The 12,780-nt window shown below is 45.6% G+C and overlaps 1 protein-coding gene across 2 annotated transcripts in view; it reads right to left on the bottom strand.

Moving 5' to 3' along the window:
• LOC106825107 (zinc finger protein 234-like) overlaps positions 1-12,476 on the bottom strand; it is a 44,387-nt gene extending 31,911 nt beyond the window's left edge. The window contains exons 1-3 of one of the 2 annotated variants that reach the window (XM_044758944.2): positions 12,290-12,476; positions 8,553-8,758; positions 5,254-5,380 (exon numbers count right to left, since the gene is read on the bottom strand). In XM_044758944.2, coding sequence (XP_044614879.2) covers positions 5,254-5,380; positions 8,553-8,567 — 142 coding nt within the window. In that variant the 5' untranslated portion in view covers positions 8,568-8,758; positions 12,290-12,476. The remainder of the gene's footprint in view (positions 1-5,253; positions 5,381-8,552; positions 8,759-12,289) is intronic. The other variant, XM_014831718.3, reaches the window with a different exon arrangement.
• Between the last annotated feature and the right edge of the window lie 304 nt (positions 12,477-12,780).

Raw genomic sequence — 12,780 nt, 5'->3', positions numbered from 1 at the left:
TGGTGAGGATGTGGAGCAAGCGGAACTCTCATTTACTACTGGTGGGAATGCAAAATGGTACAGCCATTTTGGAAGACAGTTTGGTGGTTCTTACGAAACTGAACATATTCTTACCATTTGATCCATCAGTCACACTCTTTGGTGTTTCCTCAAATGAACTGAAAACTTCTGTTCACACAAAAATCTGCACACCGAAGTCTATAACAGTTTTATTCATACTTGCCAAAACTTGGAAGCATCCAAGAAGTCCTTCAGTGGGTGAACAGATAAGTAAACTGTGCACATCCAGAAAACAGAGTATTACTTGGTGCTAAAAAACAATGAGCTACCAGGCCATGAAAGACATGGAGGAACCTTAAATGCATGTTACTAAGTGAAAAAAGCCAATCTGAAAAGGCTACATACTATATGATTTCAACCATATGACATTTTGGAAAAGGCAAAACTACAGAGATGGCTAAAAGATCAGTGGTTGCCATGGGTTAGGGGAGAGGGAGGAATAAATAGGTGGAACACAGAGGATTTTTAGGGCAGTGAAAATACTCTGTATGATACTGTAATGGGGGACACATGGCATTGTCCATTTGTTCAAACCCGTAGAATGTATACCACCAAGAGTGAACCCTAATGTGAACCACAGACTCCAGGTGACACCCACGTGTTAACACAGGTTCATCAACTGAATCAAATGGCACCAGTCTGGGGGGATGTTGATGATGTGAGAGGATGTGGGTGCGAGGTGGGGCAGGGGGTCTATGGGCTATCTCTGTACCTTTCTCTCAATTTTGCTGGAATCTAAAACTGCTCTAAAAAAACAGTCTCTTTTAAAAGAAGAAAACACTTCTGAAAAAGTTTTCCAAAGGAGAAATTCACTCCCCTCCCTGTAGGAACAGTCAATGAAAAGCTGCCTCCTCTTTTGATGCAGTAGACATTATGATAACCCAAGTGTAATTCAGATCTCCAGAAGAAAAGGTGAAAAAGTGGAGGATAATCTTTTACAATGGAGACAGAGTCTAGGAGAAGGAAAAGAGGAGGTCACGGTGTAAACTCTGAAAGCCTGCCCTAGAATGGGAGTCAGATTCTCCTGGAAGTCTTCCCAGACAGACACATGGGGGGCTCCCCATGTTTTTCAAGTCCCTGCTCAATGGCAGCCCACAGCAAGGCCTCTTTACCACCCAATGTAAAATAATAAATCTTGTCTCCACTCAATCTGCCTCTGGCAACGTCCACACTCCTTGTTTAGGTTCTTAGGTTTTTCCCATGCGACACACTAAATCTTCTGGTCTCTTGTTTGTTCGTTTTAAGTATGCTTTTTGGTGAGGAAGACTGGCCCTGAGCGAGCATCTGTTGCCAATCTTGCTCTTTTTTTTCTTTTCTTTTCTCCCCAAAACCCCAGTCCACAGTTGTATATCCTAGTTGTAGGTCATTCTAGTTCTATGTGGGACGCCGCCCCAGTGTGGCTTGATGAGCCATGTGTAGGGCCGTGCCCGGGACCCGAACTGGCCAACCCTGGGCCGCCGCAGCAGGGTGCGAGAACTGGACCACTCGGCTACTGGGCTGGCCCCTCATTTGTTGTTTAACGTCTGTCTTTCCCAGCACAATGCAGCATCAAAGAGGGAGGCATTTTACACTTAGTACGTCAAACACCTTTTCCGCTTTCCTGCTTTCTAACACTGTTCAGAACTGTGCCTGGAGCGTGGTGAGTACCCAACCCATGCACACTGAGTGAACAGATGAATCCCAGTTTGACTTTTCTGGAGAGAGTTTAAGCCAAGTCCTAGAAGGAAAATCTCTTTTCCGAGTAAGTTATGTGAAACAGGGAAGGGAGAGGAAACTGTCGTTTCACTGGGAAGCTGAGAAGCTGGACCAGGGAAAGGGGGACAGCCCGCATAACAGTAATGAGAAAACCAGAGATGGCGAGCATCCCAGCACTGGTTCCCTGGAGCTTCTGGACCGACTCTTTGACAAGACTGTGGGAAAACTGTGGATGGAGATGAAATAGCCCATCACGACAGTTTTTCAAATTGAAAACTCCAGCCCTCTAGTAAGCTGTGATATGAATTGAAAAGCTTGTAATAAGCATTCAGGAGAACCAGGTTCTCCCAAATATGGTTATATCTACAAATCGGCCCTTAAAAATAGCTGTGTGAGGGGGAGAAGGTCTCTCTGAGGGTGTGACAATCTTGAGTGGGAAGTTTCCTAATCCTTTGTAGGTTACAATGTTCACTAGTTGAAAAACACCAAGTCTTTATAGAAATCAAGAGAAAAATTGTACGAAATCTATATTCTTTAACACTTGCTGAAGGGCTAAATTTGGAGAAAACAAAAGCACAACCGATTTTTGAGACAGAGATACAGACAAACTTCGGGTGCGTGTCTCATGTCAGTCTCATCTTAAATCTTCCCCCTCAAGGACGGGGAAGGGGAAGTCTGGGGGCAGTGACATCGACGGGCCCCTTGAAAGAGGTGAAGGGGCTGCAGATGGCAAACCCTCCAGGGAAAGGCGGCTTGTCAACCTGGGTACTGGCTGACGCTGTAGGAAACAGAACTTTTCCCTTGTGTGGAGATCCTATCTGAGAGTTAGATATCAGAATCCTCATTCCAAAAGTTTTCTCCCCAGAAATGAACACGCTCCCCTAGAGAAGTCTCCAGAAGAGCCACAGGGAAGGCATGTTCCTCAGTGTGGTCTCAGCCACAATGCTTACGAGCTTCCCTGGGATTCGGGTCAAGTGCTCACGCACGCACGCACACACACACACACACACACACTCATGCCAAGGGCACCTAAGAAAGTAACTGAAATAGATGATAACCGGATAGACATTCATCAGAAGACAAAAAAGGTCTGCAGCATCCTTCATTCGCTCTGGTTTGCACATGACCTGTGGGTATCCCCATGACCAAGGAGACACTGAGGTCTCCCATCCATTAACACATCCACTAAGTCAACAAATAGTTACAGACACCTCCACAGGGCACATTATTCTGGGCACTGGGGACGAAGCAATAAGAGACAAAATTCCTCACTCCTGAGGATCCCACTCCAGTGCCGAGAGAGAGGCACTAAGCCAAACAAAAATATAGGAGAGGCCGGCCCCGTGGCCGAGTGGTTAATTTCACGCGCTCCACTTCGGCAGCCCAGGGTTTTGCTGGTTCAGATCCTGGGCGCGGACATGGCACTGCTCGTCAGGCCTCGCTGAGGCGGCGTCCCACATGCCACAACTAGAAGCACCCACAACTAAAATATATAACTATGTGCCAGGGGGCTTTGGGGAGAAAAAGGAAAAATAAAATCTAAGAAAAAAAAAAGAGACACAATAAAAGGCAGAATGAGGAGAGTAAAGAGTGGATGGTATTCTACAGAGGGTGGGCAAAGAAGGCCTTTCTCGGGAAAGTGAAACTGAGCAGAGACCTGAATGAAGTAGGGGAGGGAGCAGGAGGATTTCAGGTGAAAAAGTATGTCTGGCAGAGAGAGCAAGTAAGGGCTCCGAGGCAGAAGCATCTGTAGGAGGCAGAATAATGGTCCCCCAAGGAATGAACCTGTGGAGCCTAGACTGTGTTGGGTTACATGGCAAAGGGAATTAAGGGCGCATACGGAATTAGGGCCACTTATCAGCTGATCTTAAAACGGAAGACCAACCTCTACCATCCGGTGGGCTCAATGCAGTCACAAGGGTCCTTTGAAGGGGAAGCGGGGTGCAGGGGAAGAGGGGTGCAGACGACGAGCAGAAGAGGGAAAGGCGACCGTGGAAGGGGCAGACAGAAGGGATGTGGCTGGCTGTGAAGACGGAGGAAGGGGGCCACCAGCTAAGAAATCTGGGTAATCTCTAGAAGCTGAAAGGGCAAAGACAAAGATTGGAGCCCCCAAGAAGAAATGCAACTGGGCCGACACCTTGATGTTAGCCCAGTCAGAACCACGTCACACTCCTGACCTACAGACTGCAAGGGAATCAATGTGTTTTTTGTTTTTTTGAGGAAGATTAGCCCTGAGCTAACATCTGCCGCCAATCCTCCTCTTTTTGCTGAGGAAGACTGGCCCTGAGCTAACATCCGTGCCCTCTTCCTCTACTTTATGTGTGAGACGCCTGCCATGGCATGGCTTGACAAGTGGTGCATAGGTCCGTGCCCAGGATCCAAACCGGCGAACCCCAGGCTGCTGGGCTGGCCCCATTGTGTGTTGTTCTAAGCCATGAAGTCTGAGGTGATTTGTTATGGCAACAACAGGCAATACAGCATCCCTGCGGGTGTGAGAAACAGTGGGGAGGACAACGTGAGCAGATGAGACAAAGCGAGAGGGAGGACAGGAGACGTGTTCAGAGAGGCTGCGGATGCAGAGCAGACCATGAAGGATCTAGGAGCCACTGGAAGAAGTTTTAAGAAAAGTAGGAAGGGGCCAGCCCAGTGGCGCAGCGGTTAAGTTCACACGTTCCACTTCTCGGTGGCCCCGGTTCGCCGGTTTGGATCCCGGGTACGCACATGGCACCGCTTGGCAAGCCATGCTGTGGTAGGCGTCCCACATATAAAGTAGAGGAAGATGGGCACGGATGTTAGCTCAGGGCCAGTCTTACTCAGCAAAAAGAGGAGGATTGGCAGCATATGTCAGCTCAGGACTAACCTTCCTCAAAACAAAAAAAAAGAAAAAGAAGAAGCCTAAAAGGGTTTTGAGCAGAGGAATGGCGATCTGACTTATCTTCCTAAGGATCGCTCTGGTTGCTACGTGGAGAAGAGACCATAGGAGAGGAAGAGTGGGAGCAGCGCGACCAGTATGGGGGTGGAACATGTCATGTTTGAAGGGGTGATGCCCCGTGAAGATGCAAAGTCATATATTTAAAATAAACACACTAACAGTACAATTTACCAGAAATTTGGATTCCTCCTGCTCAAGGATCCATTAATCAAAAGGAGTGTTTTCCAAACATTGGTACACACATGACCTATCTGAAGAAATACCAATATTTCAAGACCCAGACACACATGCATAAATACGTAGTACAAAAACCTATTTCTAACCAATGTCTGTTTTCATTAAATCTCCTCCCGCTGGTTCTTACATCACGCACACAACTGGCCAGAGTTTTTGCTGCCACGTGTTCCATTCTTCCTAACAAACTGATATCTTCTATCTTATTTTATTTCATTAAAAGCTGTCAGGACAAAAGTCAGGTCCACAAACGCAGGTGACCATTCAAAGCCTTGAAACCCCACGGACAATCCAGGGAGCTGACACTGAGCACAGAGGGCGCCTGTCCTCACCCACAGACAGCAGGTTCTGGAAGTTCTCCAGCATCACGTCCCGGTACAGCTGCCTCTGGGTGTGGTCCAGCAGCCCCAGCTCCTCCTCCGAGAAGGTCACAGCCACATCCTTGAATGTCACCGGCTCCTGCAACACCAAGCACATCTTACAATCAATGGCCACTTGAAAAGGGCCAGCCCTGAGAGGGTGGAGAGGATGGGTGGGAAGTGGTTTCAGATTTTGAGGGACTTAATTTGTAGACTTCTCAGCCTTTCTCCTTCTATCCTGCCAAAACCACACACTCATGTTCCTCAGGCAATGACATCAGTCCTTGTATGTTTATTTTGGGCCCTCATTGAGTCTACTACAAGCAACCCCCAAGAACCCTACATATGCATCCTGGGCTACACCTGTTTTACTTTTCCATGAATACTGCCAATTGCTGTCAGAAGCATTTATCAGTTTAGCTGAGGGGCTGGCCCGGTGGTGTAGTGGTTAAGTTTGTGTGCTCTGCTTTAGTGGCCTGGGGTTCGCAAGATTGGATCCCAGGCATGGACCTACCTACCGCTCATCAAACCATGCTGTGGTGGCTTCCCACATACAAAATAGAGGAGCAGAAGACTGACACAGACGTTAGCTCAGGGCCAATCTTCCTCACCAAAAAAATTAGCAATTTAGTCGAAATGTATCTGATAGCACCCGCCTTCTCCTCACACACATGAACCCTGATGCTATCACCATTCTTTAATGTCTTCCAAACTAAGAAGCTTTGGGTAAGCTGTGTGGGACAGCTGTGTCGTTCATCCTATGTAACCTCAAGGCACACACCACATCTCTTAGTTGCAGCATTAGGCGCCATGCTCTGGACCCCACCTGCCTCAGTGCCATTCCCGAGGGTCTGTCCCTTACTAGCCGTGTGACCTCAGACAAGTTCGCCTATGTGCCCGAGTCTCTCCTCTGTATAACGGTCCTTACATGACAGGGTTTTTTCAAGGATTAAACAAGGAAATATCTATAGCATCTGGAACAGTGTGTGGCACAGAATAAGCACCTAATAAACATCAGCTATTATTATTTCTTCACATTATCGTTATCAATATCTATTTCATCTCATTTCGCGGCTGCGTATTATTCCAGGGAACTGATTATCTATATTCATCTGTTCTAAAAAACACGTAATTTGACATATTTTCCTCATTATAATCCACTGTGCAAATGACATCATTTAATGTAGATCTTATTCCCTGATTATTTAAAAATAACCGCAAGTAAAAATTAAAATGTCAAAAATAAGTAGGCTTGAAATTATGATCATATAGTGGCAGCTTTTCTTTCCAATCTTCTCCCTACTTCCCCAATCTTTCAAGAGAAGCACATACCCCGATTCTCCATACGATGGCCAAGAGCAGGTCAGAAATTTTCCCATGGCTTTGGGACTCTGATTTGGAAGAATATTTCAGTCCTCCCACTTATTTGATTAAAAATTAACACAATTACCTTTTCTGATGTTTATTAACCACCTATATTTCTCCCTTTAGCATGCCTGTCCATGTCCTTATTCACACTCCGTTGAATTTTTTTCTTTCTCCTGTGCATAAGATTCCTCTTATGGATTCTGTCTTTTTGGCGGGCTGCTGTGTGGTAAATATTTTTGCCCCAGCTTGTTATTCTTTCTGCTGACACCGTGTGAGGTGTCTTTGGCCACAGAGAAATGTAAAGGTTTTATGCAACGACTGTGCTACCTGCTGTCTTGTGTGCCCAGAATGCTGGGCATCTCAGGGCACCCAAGGAGGCGCCATGACAGGAAGAGAAGAGATGCACCCTGGGAAGCGGGTCGGGGAGGAGGAGCACCATCTATGGCAATCATCCCTCAAAAGGGCTCTCCAGACACCACACCACAGGGCACAGTCTCAAAATGAACTCTTTTTGTCTTTCTTCCCGTCTCTCTCTCTCACTTGAGCAGAACGCCCAACAGTCCTGACCCTTGGCCTCCTGTATGAACCCAAGCAGGTTTCTCATGGTTCATGTGTTTAAGATAAGATGAGACCAAAATTTCCTCATTCAGGGGCCAGCCCAGTGGCGTAGTGGTTAAGTTTGTGTGCTTTGCTTTGGCGGCCCACGGTTTGCAGGTTCAGATCCCTACACACTGCTTATCAAGCCATGCTGTGTTGGCGTCCCACATACCAAATGCAGGAAGACTTGCACAGATGTTAGCACAGTAATAATCTTCTTCAAGCAAAAAGAGGAAGGTTGGCAACAGGTGTTAGTTCAGGGCCAATCTTCGTCACCAAAAAAAAACCCCCAAAACTCCTCATTCAGCTGCTCTGAGGGGTAAATGCAGCAAGGAAAGGCAAGTTACTAGCAAATCGTCTAGTACCGCTGGACGTTTTAAACTAAGGCTACCTATTACGTCGGTCAAATTAGTTAATACATAAAAGAACCAAAAAAGACCAATAAATAAACTACACACAAGCTGCGACTCTTTAGGTAGAGCCTACTTCCCTCTCTGATTATTTAAAAATAATAGCAAATGAAAATAAAAATGTCAAAAATAAGTAGGTTTAAAATTATGATTATATAACGGCAGACTTTCTTTCCATTATTTGGGAAGAAAGAATCTAGCTCTTTTTGTGTGGAAACCTCCAACAGTTCTTGTGAGCAGCAGCAGCGAGTGCCCACTGCGCTGTGCTTGGATTCGGGTTTCCTACCTAGGGCACAGCCAGCTTGACACATATCAAACGTTCTCTTTCACTACTGAGCTCACGGTCTGTTGAGGAAAACATATCAGCAGATTGTTTTCAGAATTGATTTTAGGGAAAAAGGTTTTATGTGGGAAAGCTGTCACTGTGGTGTGGCTTCAAACAGTAAAATTCCTAAACCACCTCAATGTCCGTGAGTGGGAAGTAGTTAAAAATAACAAGGCAGATCAATTCAATGGGAATGTTATGTAAACATAAAAAGCGAATGTTATATATGCACACAAAAAAAGGGCACAAGTTAAAATTAGATGCATATCATGAGTAGAAACACAGTTATGCACGTGAGGAAAAGAGTATGAGGGAAAAGTGCAGCTAATTTGTCAGCAGGGAGGTAATAAAGTGGGAGAATTGTTCGTTTCTAGTAATTTTTCTACTCCATAAAATAAATAATAACAAAATAAAACAAAAACTACAATCAAGGGCAAAGTAAACTCATATGGAACAAAGGAAGACCCTGGAGCCAAACAGGTCCTCGACTGCCTGTTGCTCTGCTGGAGTTGTCCCAAGAAGAACGTGTGACAATCTGAGGAGTGAGATGGGATTTTCAGAGCCCTACTCACCGTGAATGTGCTCATTGTTCCTCCTGCTTCTGGGGACAGGCAGAGTCCTGAGTTACGCAGACCCCAGGAGGGCAGAACTGTGCCTGGCGGAGTGCCTAGAGGGCAGAAAAAAGACAGGCAAGTGTGGCCTGGGATGCTGCTCCCCTACACGGATGCTTACGGTAAATGCGCACGCGGATGTTCACAGCAGCATTACCCATAATAACCTGGAACCGGAAACAGATAAAATGTCAACCTATGTAGGAACGAACAGACAAAACTGTGGCACATCCATACAATGGAATATTATTCAACAATTAAAAGGAATGAAGTACTGATTATGCCACAACATGGATGAACCTTGTAAACGTGTGGAAAGCAAAAAGACCAGTCACAAAAGACTACAGAGGGGAAGATTCCATTTATATGAACTGTCCAGAATGGGCAAATCTACGGAGACAGAACGTAGGTTAGTGGTTGCCCGGGTATCTGGGAGAGAACGGGGTTAACTGTAAATGGGCATGAGGAACCCAACCAGGGAAACGAAAATGTTCTAAAGCGAATTAAGGTAACACTTGCACCACTCAGTGAAGTTACTAAAAATCACTAATTTGTACACCTGGAACAGGTGAATTCTGTGATATGTTCAATATACCTCAAGATGGTAAAAATAAATGTTTGTTAATCTATGTGTCATTTAAATTAGCAAAACTAATTTATGGATTCTGAGTCCATGCTGATATAATATTTATATTTGAATGAATGAATAAGGGGAGAGAAGAGGAAGCTTGTCTTTACGGTAGAATGTCCCCTAGTAAATCCATCTCCCCATAAAAAACTTTATTAGTTAAAAAAAAAATACTAACTTTATAACAGAGAAATCTGACAGACATCACCTTAGCCCAATGAATGAAACTGAGTTCACCAATAGAGGGACAAACTGACAGCCTTGGACTCCTATTATGTTGCCATGACAAAGACACCTCACCACTTCTGTGGAATCTCTGCCAACAATGCTTAAGAAGGATTTAGGAGAGGCTGACTATAGAATTTTAGCACTACATACTTGCTAATATTAAACATTATGCTAATTAATAATTTTATCTATTAGATATTAGATATCTATTAAATTAATCCTAATTTTATTACTAATACATTAAGTTATTACTTATACGTGTAACAGATTATATACTAATGTATTAAGTTATTATTAATATTATTACTAATTACTAAACATGGAATGTATCAGATAAACCCAAAATGAAGGATTTTCTCCAAAATAACTTGCCTCTGTACTTTTCAAAAACATCAAGAACAGGGGCTGGCCCCGTGGCCGAGTGGTTAAGTTCGCGTGCTCCGCTGCAGGCAGCCCAGTGTTTCGTTGGTTCGAATCCTGGGCGCGGACATGGCACTGCTCATCAAGCCACGCTGAGGCAGCGTCCCACATGCCACAACTAGAAGGACCCACAACGAAGAATATACAACTATGTACTGGAGGGCTTTGGGGACAAAAAGGAAAAAAATAAAACCTTTCAAAAAAGAAAAAATCAAGAACAAAAATGACAAAGGCTGTGGAATCATTTTGCATTAGAGAAGAACATTAAGACAAGTATGCTAAAAATTCCATAAAATGGTTATAAACAAGTATACAACTTAAGACAATGCATAAAATTGCACTTTGAAATGCGGGGAAACCAATTGTAAGGACTTTAAATGAAAAACAGAACAAAATAAATACAGGATTATGGATTATATAATAGTATGTTACCTAATGATGTGTTACCTAGCATTATGTAAAAGGTAACACTATTAACTACTATTAGTAATAACTTAGTAGGTATCTACTACCTAATAGATAACATTATTATCTAGTATAACATCTAACATTAGCAAGTATGTAATGCTAAAATTCTATAATCAGCCTCTCCAAAATGCCTCCTAGCAAGACATCTCCTTATTATCCAGGGTACGTGGCTTCCTTCCTGCAGAAAGCTAAAATAAGCTGCCACTGAACACAGTATATTCCTGGTCTTATTCGGCTGACGAATCCACAAAGCAGACAGCCAAAACATAAACCATTGGTGAATCTGGGTAAAGAGTATATGAGAATTCTTTATACTATTTTTGCAACTCTCCTGTACATCTAAAATTATATAAAATAAAAAGTTGTTAAAAATCAGGCAACAGTCATAGAAATGACAAGAAGAAAAATAAGGGGGCCGGGCCCATGGTCCAGTGGTTAAGTTCGTGTGCTCCGCTGCGGGAGCCCAGGGTTTCACCGGCTTGGATCCTGGGCGCGGACCTAGCACTGCTCATCAGGCCACGCTGAGGTGGCGTCCCATATGCCACAACTAAAAGGACCTACAACTAAAATATACAACCATGTACTGGGGAGCTTTGGGGAGAAGAAGGAAAAAAAGAAAGAAAAGAAAAGAAAGGAGGGAGAGCAGTGTTTGCAAAGTTCCATAGTTAACACGCATCAGGGGAAAACCATTAAGAAAAGCATGATAAAAATTCTGTAAAATGTTCATAAGCAAATATACAGAAACAACCACTAAACAAAAATGCACGAGAAGCTTAACAGTTGCTATCCTTACATTTTGGATAAATGGGTAGAATTTTAAAAAGATTTTCTCTCATATTTCTGTAATTTCTGAATGCTCTGCAATGATATGCTTCTATAAGAATAAGAAATATTATTTGTAATAAGAGAAACAAAATAGTTGGCAACGTTTTAAAAAACTCATGGAAAAGTCCAAGCCCACGAGCCTTGCTTCTAAGGGTCCCCCGGCCAAGTCCTAACCGCCCGGCCCATTGCAAGCTGGCTCCCGCGCCTTAAGGAGGGAACACCGAGATGCTGAACTCCAGCTCTGCACTCAGACTGCCTAACTCCCACCGCCGATCAACTCTTACCACGTGGGTGACAACGGGCAAATAACGTGCCCTCCTCGGGTCTTAATCTCAATTTACAGAAAAGAAAAAAAATCAATACTTCTTCACAGAGCCACGGTGTGGCATGATGTATTTATTTGTTTAAAGCCCTCACCCTTGAAGGTAGCAGTTAAGGACTAATTATTACCAAGACCCACGCTCGACTTCACATCCCACACATCTCTCTCACACCTGATGTGAACATCGCTGTAAAAGAAACACGCTGAGTCCCGCTCACACGGAGCTCTGGGAGAAGTCAGGCTGGGGAAGGAAAGGATGCTGTGAAAGGCCAGGACTGCGTCACGGTCCTCGACAAAAGTTAAGGCCTGGCCTCCCTCCGTGCAAGCTCACCCTCCTAAAAACGAGGCGAGACGGGGTCCGGGATTTTCCAGCGTCCCGCAGGGATCAGAGAAAAGGGCAAGGGTCACCGCAGCTGGATCAGTGACCCTAACCCGGGGACGGACCGCCCCTCGGGAAATGAATCCCAACAAGGAGGGAACACCATTCACCACGTGCCAGGAACTGTATTAAAAACTTCTATTTGTATCACCTCTTCCAATTCCCAAAACAACTCTGTTAGGAAGGTCCTAATACCCTCACTTTAAAGAAAAGCAACGGGAGACACAGAGAAAGTGACTCCCCAATGCGAGGGGGGAGAGCCGCGTGCGGAATGCGCAGGGAAGCGGACGGGGCGAGCCGAGAGCCCCCGAAACGCTCAACCCAGGCGACACACTACCCGAGCCGGTCCCCGCCCGGGCATGCGAACACCGCCCCGAACTCAGAGGCTCCGCCGAAGGAACGCGCCCCGCCGCCCGCGCCCTCCACACCTCGCTCTCCGCCCAGGATCGTTCTCCCCTAACTCGACGGCCGGGCGTTGCGGGTCCAAGCGCAGACCCAGGAAACTCGGAGTGGCCCGCGAGACGCGAAAACAACGCACAACCCTGCTGCAAACACAGCCGCGACCTCACACTCCGGGGGCGACGCGCCGGCGAGCCCACGGAGCTTCCGGACTACACTTCCCAGAATTCACTAGAGCCGCCTTCCTGAGCGGAAGTGCAAGGGACCACACAGAGCGTCTGGACTACGCTTCCCAGAATGCCGAAGGAGAAGGCGGCCATGGTCTCACGCTCCGGGAAGAAGTGTGGCGGCTAAAGGAAGCTCTTTGACTACACTTCCCAAAATGCCTGAGCGGGAAGAATCCCACGGTCCCCACTTCCTGGGTGGGAACGTGGATTCCCACACTGGGGGTCTCGTTACTTTTCCCTGAGTCCTCCAGGAAGGTGATCTATAGACAGGACTCCCTGAAGTCGAGCTGCCT

The sequence above is a fragment of the Equus asinus genome, chromosome 26, assembly GCF_041296235.1.
Source record: "Equus asinus isolate D_3611 breed Donkey chromosome 26, EquAss-T2T_v2, whole genome shotgun sequence".
NCBI lineage: Eukaryota > Metazoa > Chordata > Mammalia > Perissodactyla > Equidae > Equus > Equus asinus.
This window is presented reverse-complemented; position numbering and strand designations above follow the sequence as displayed.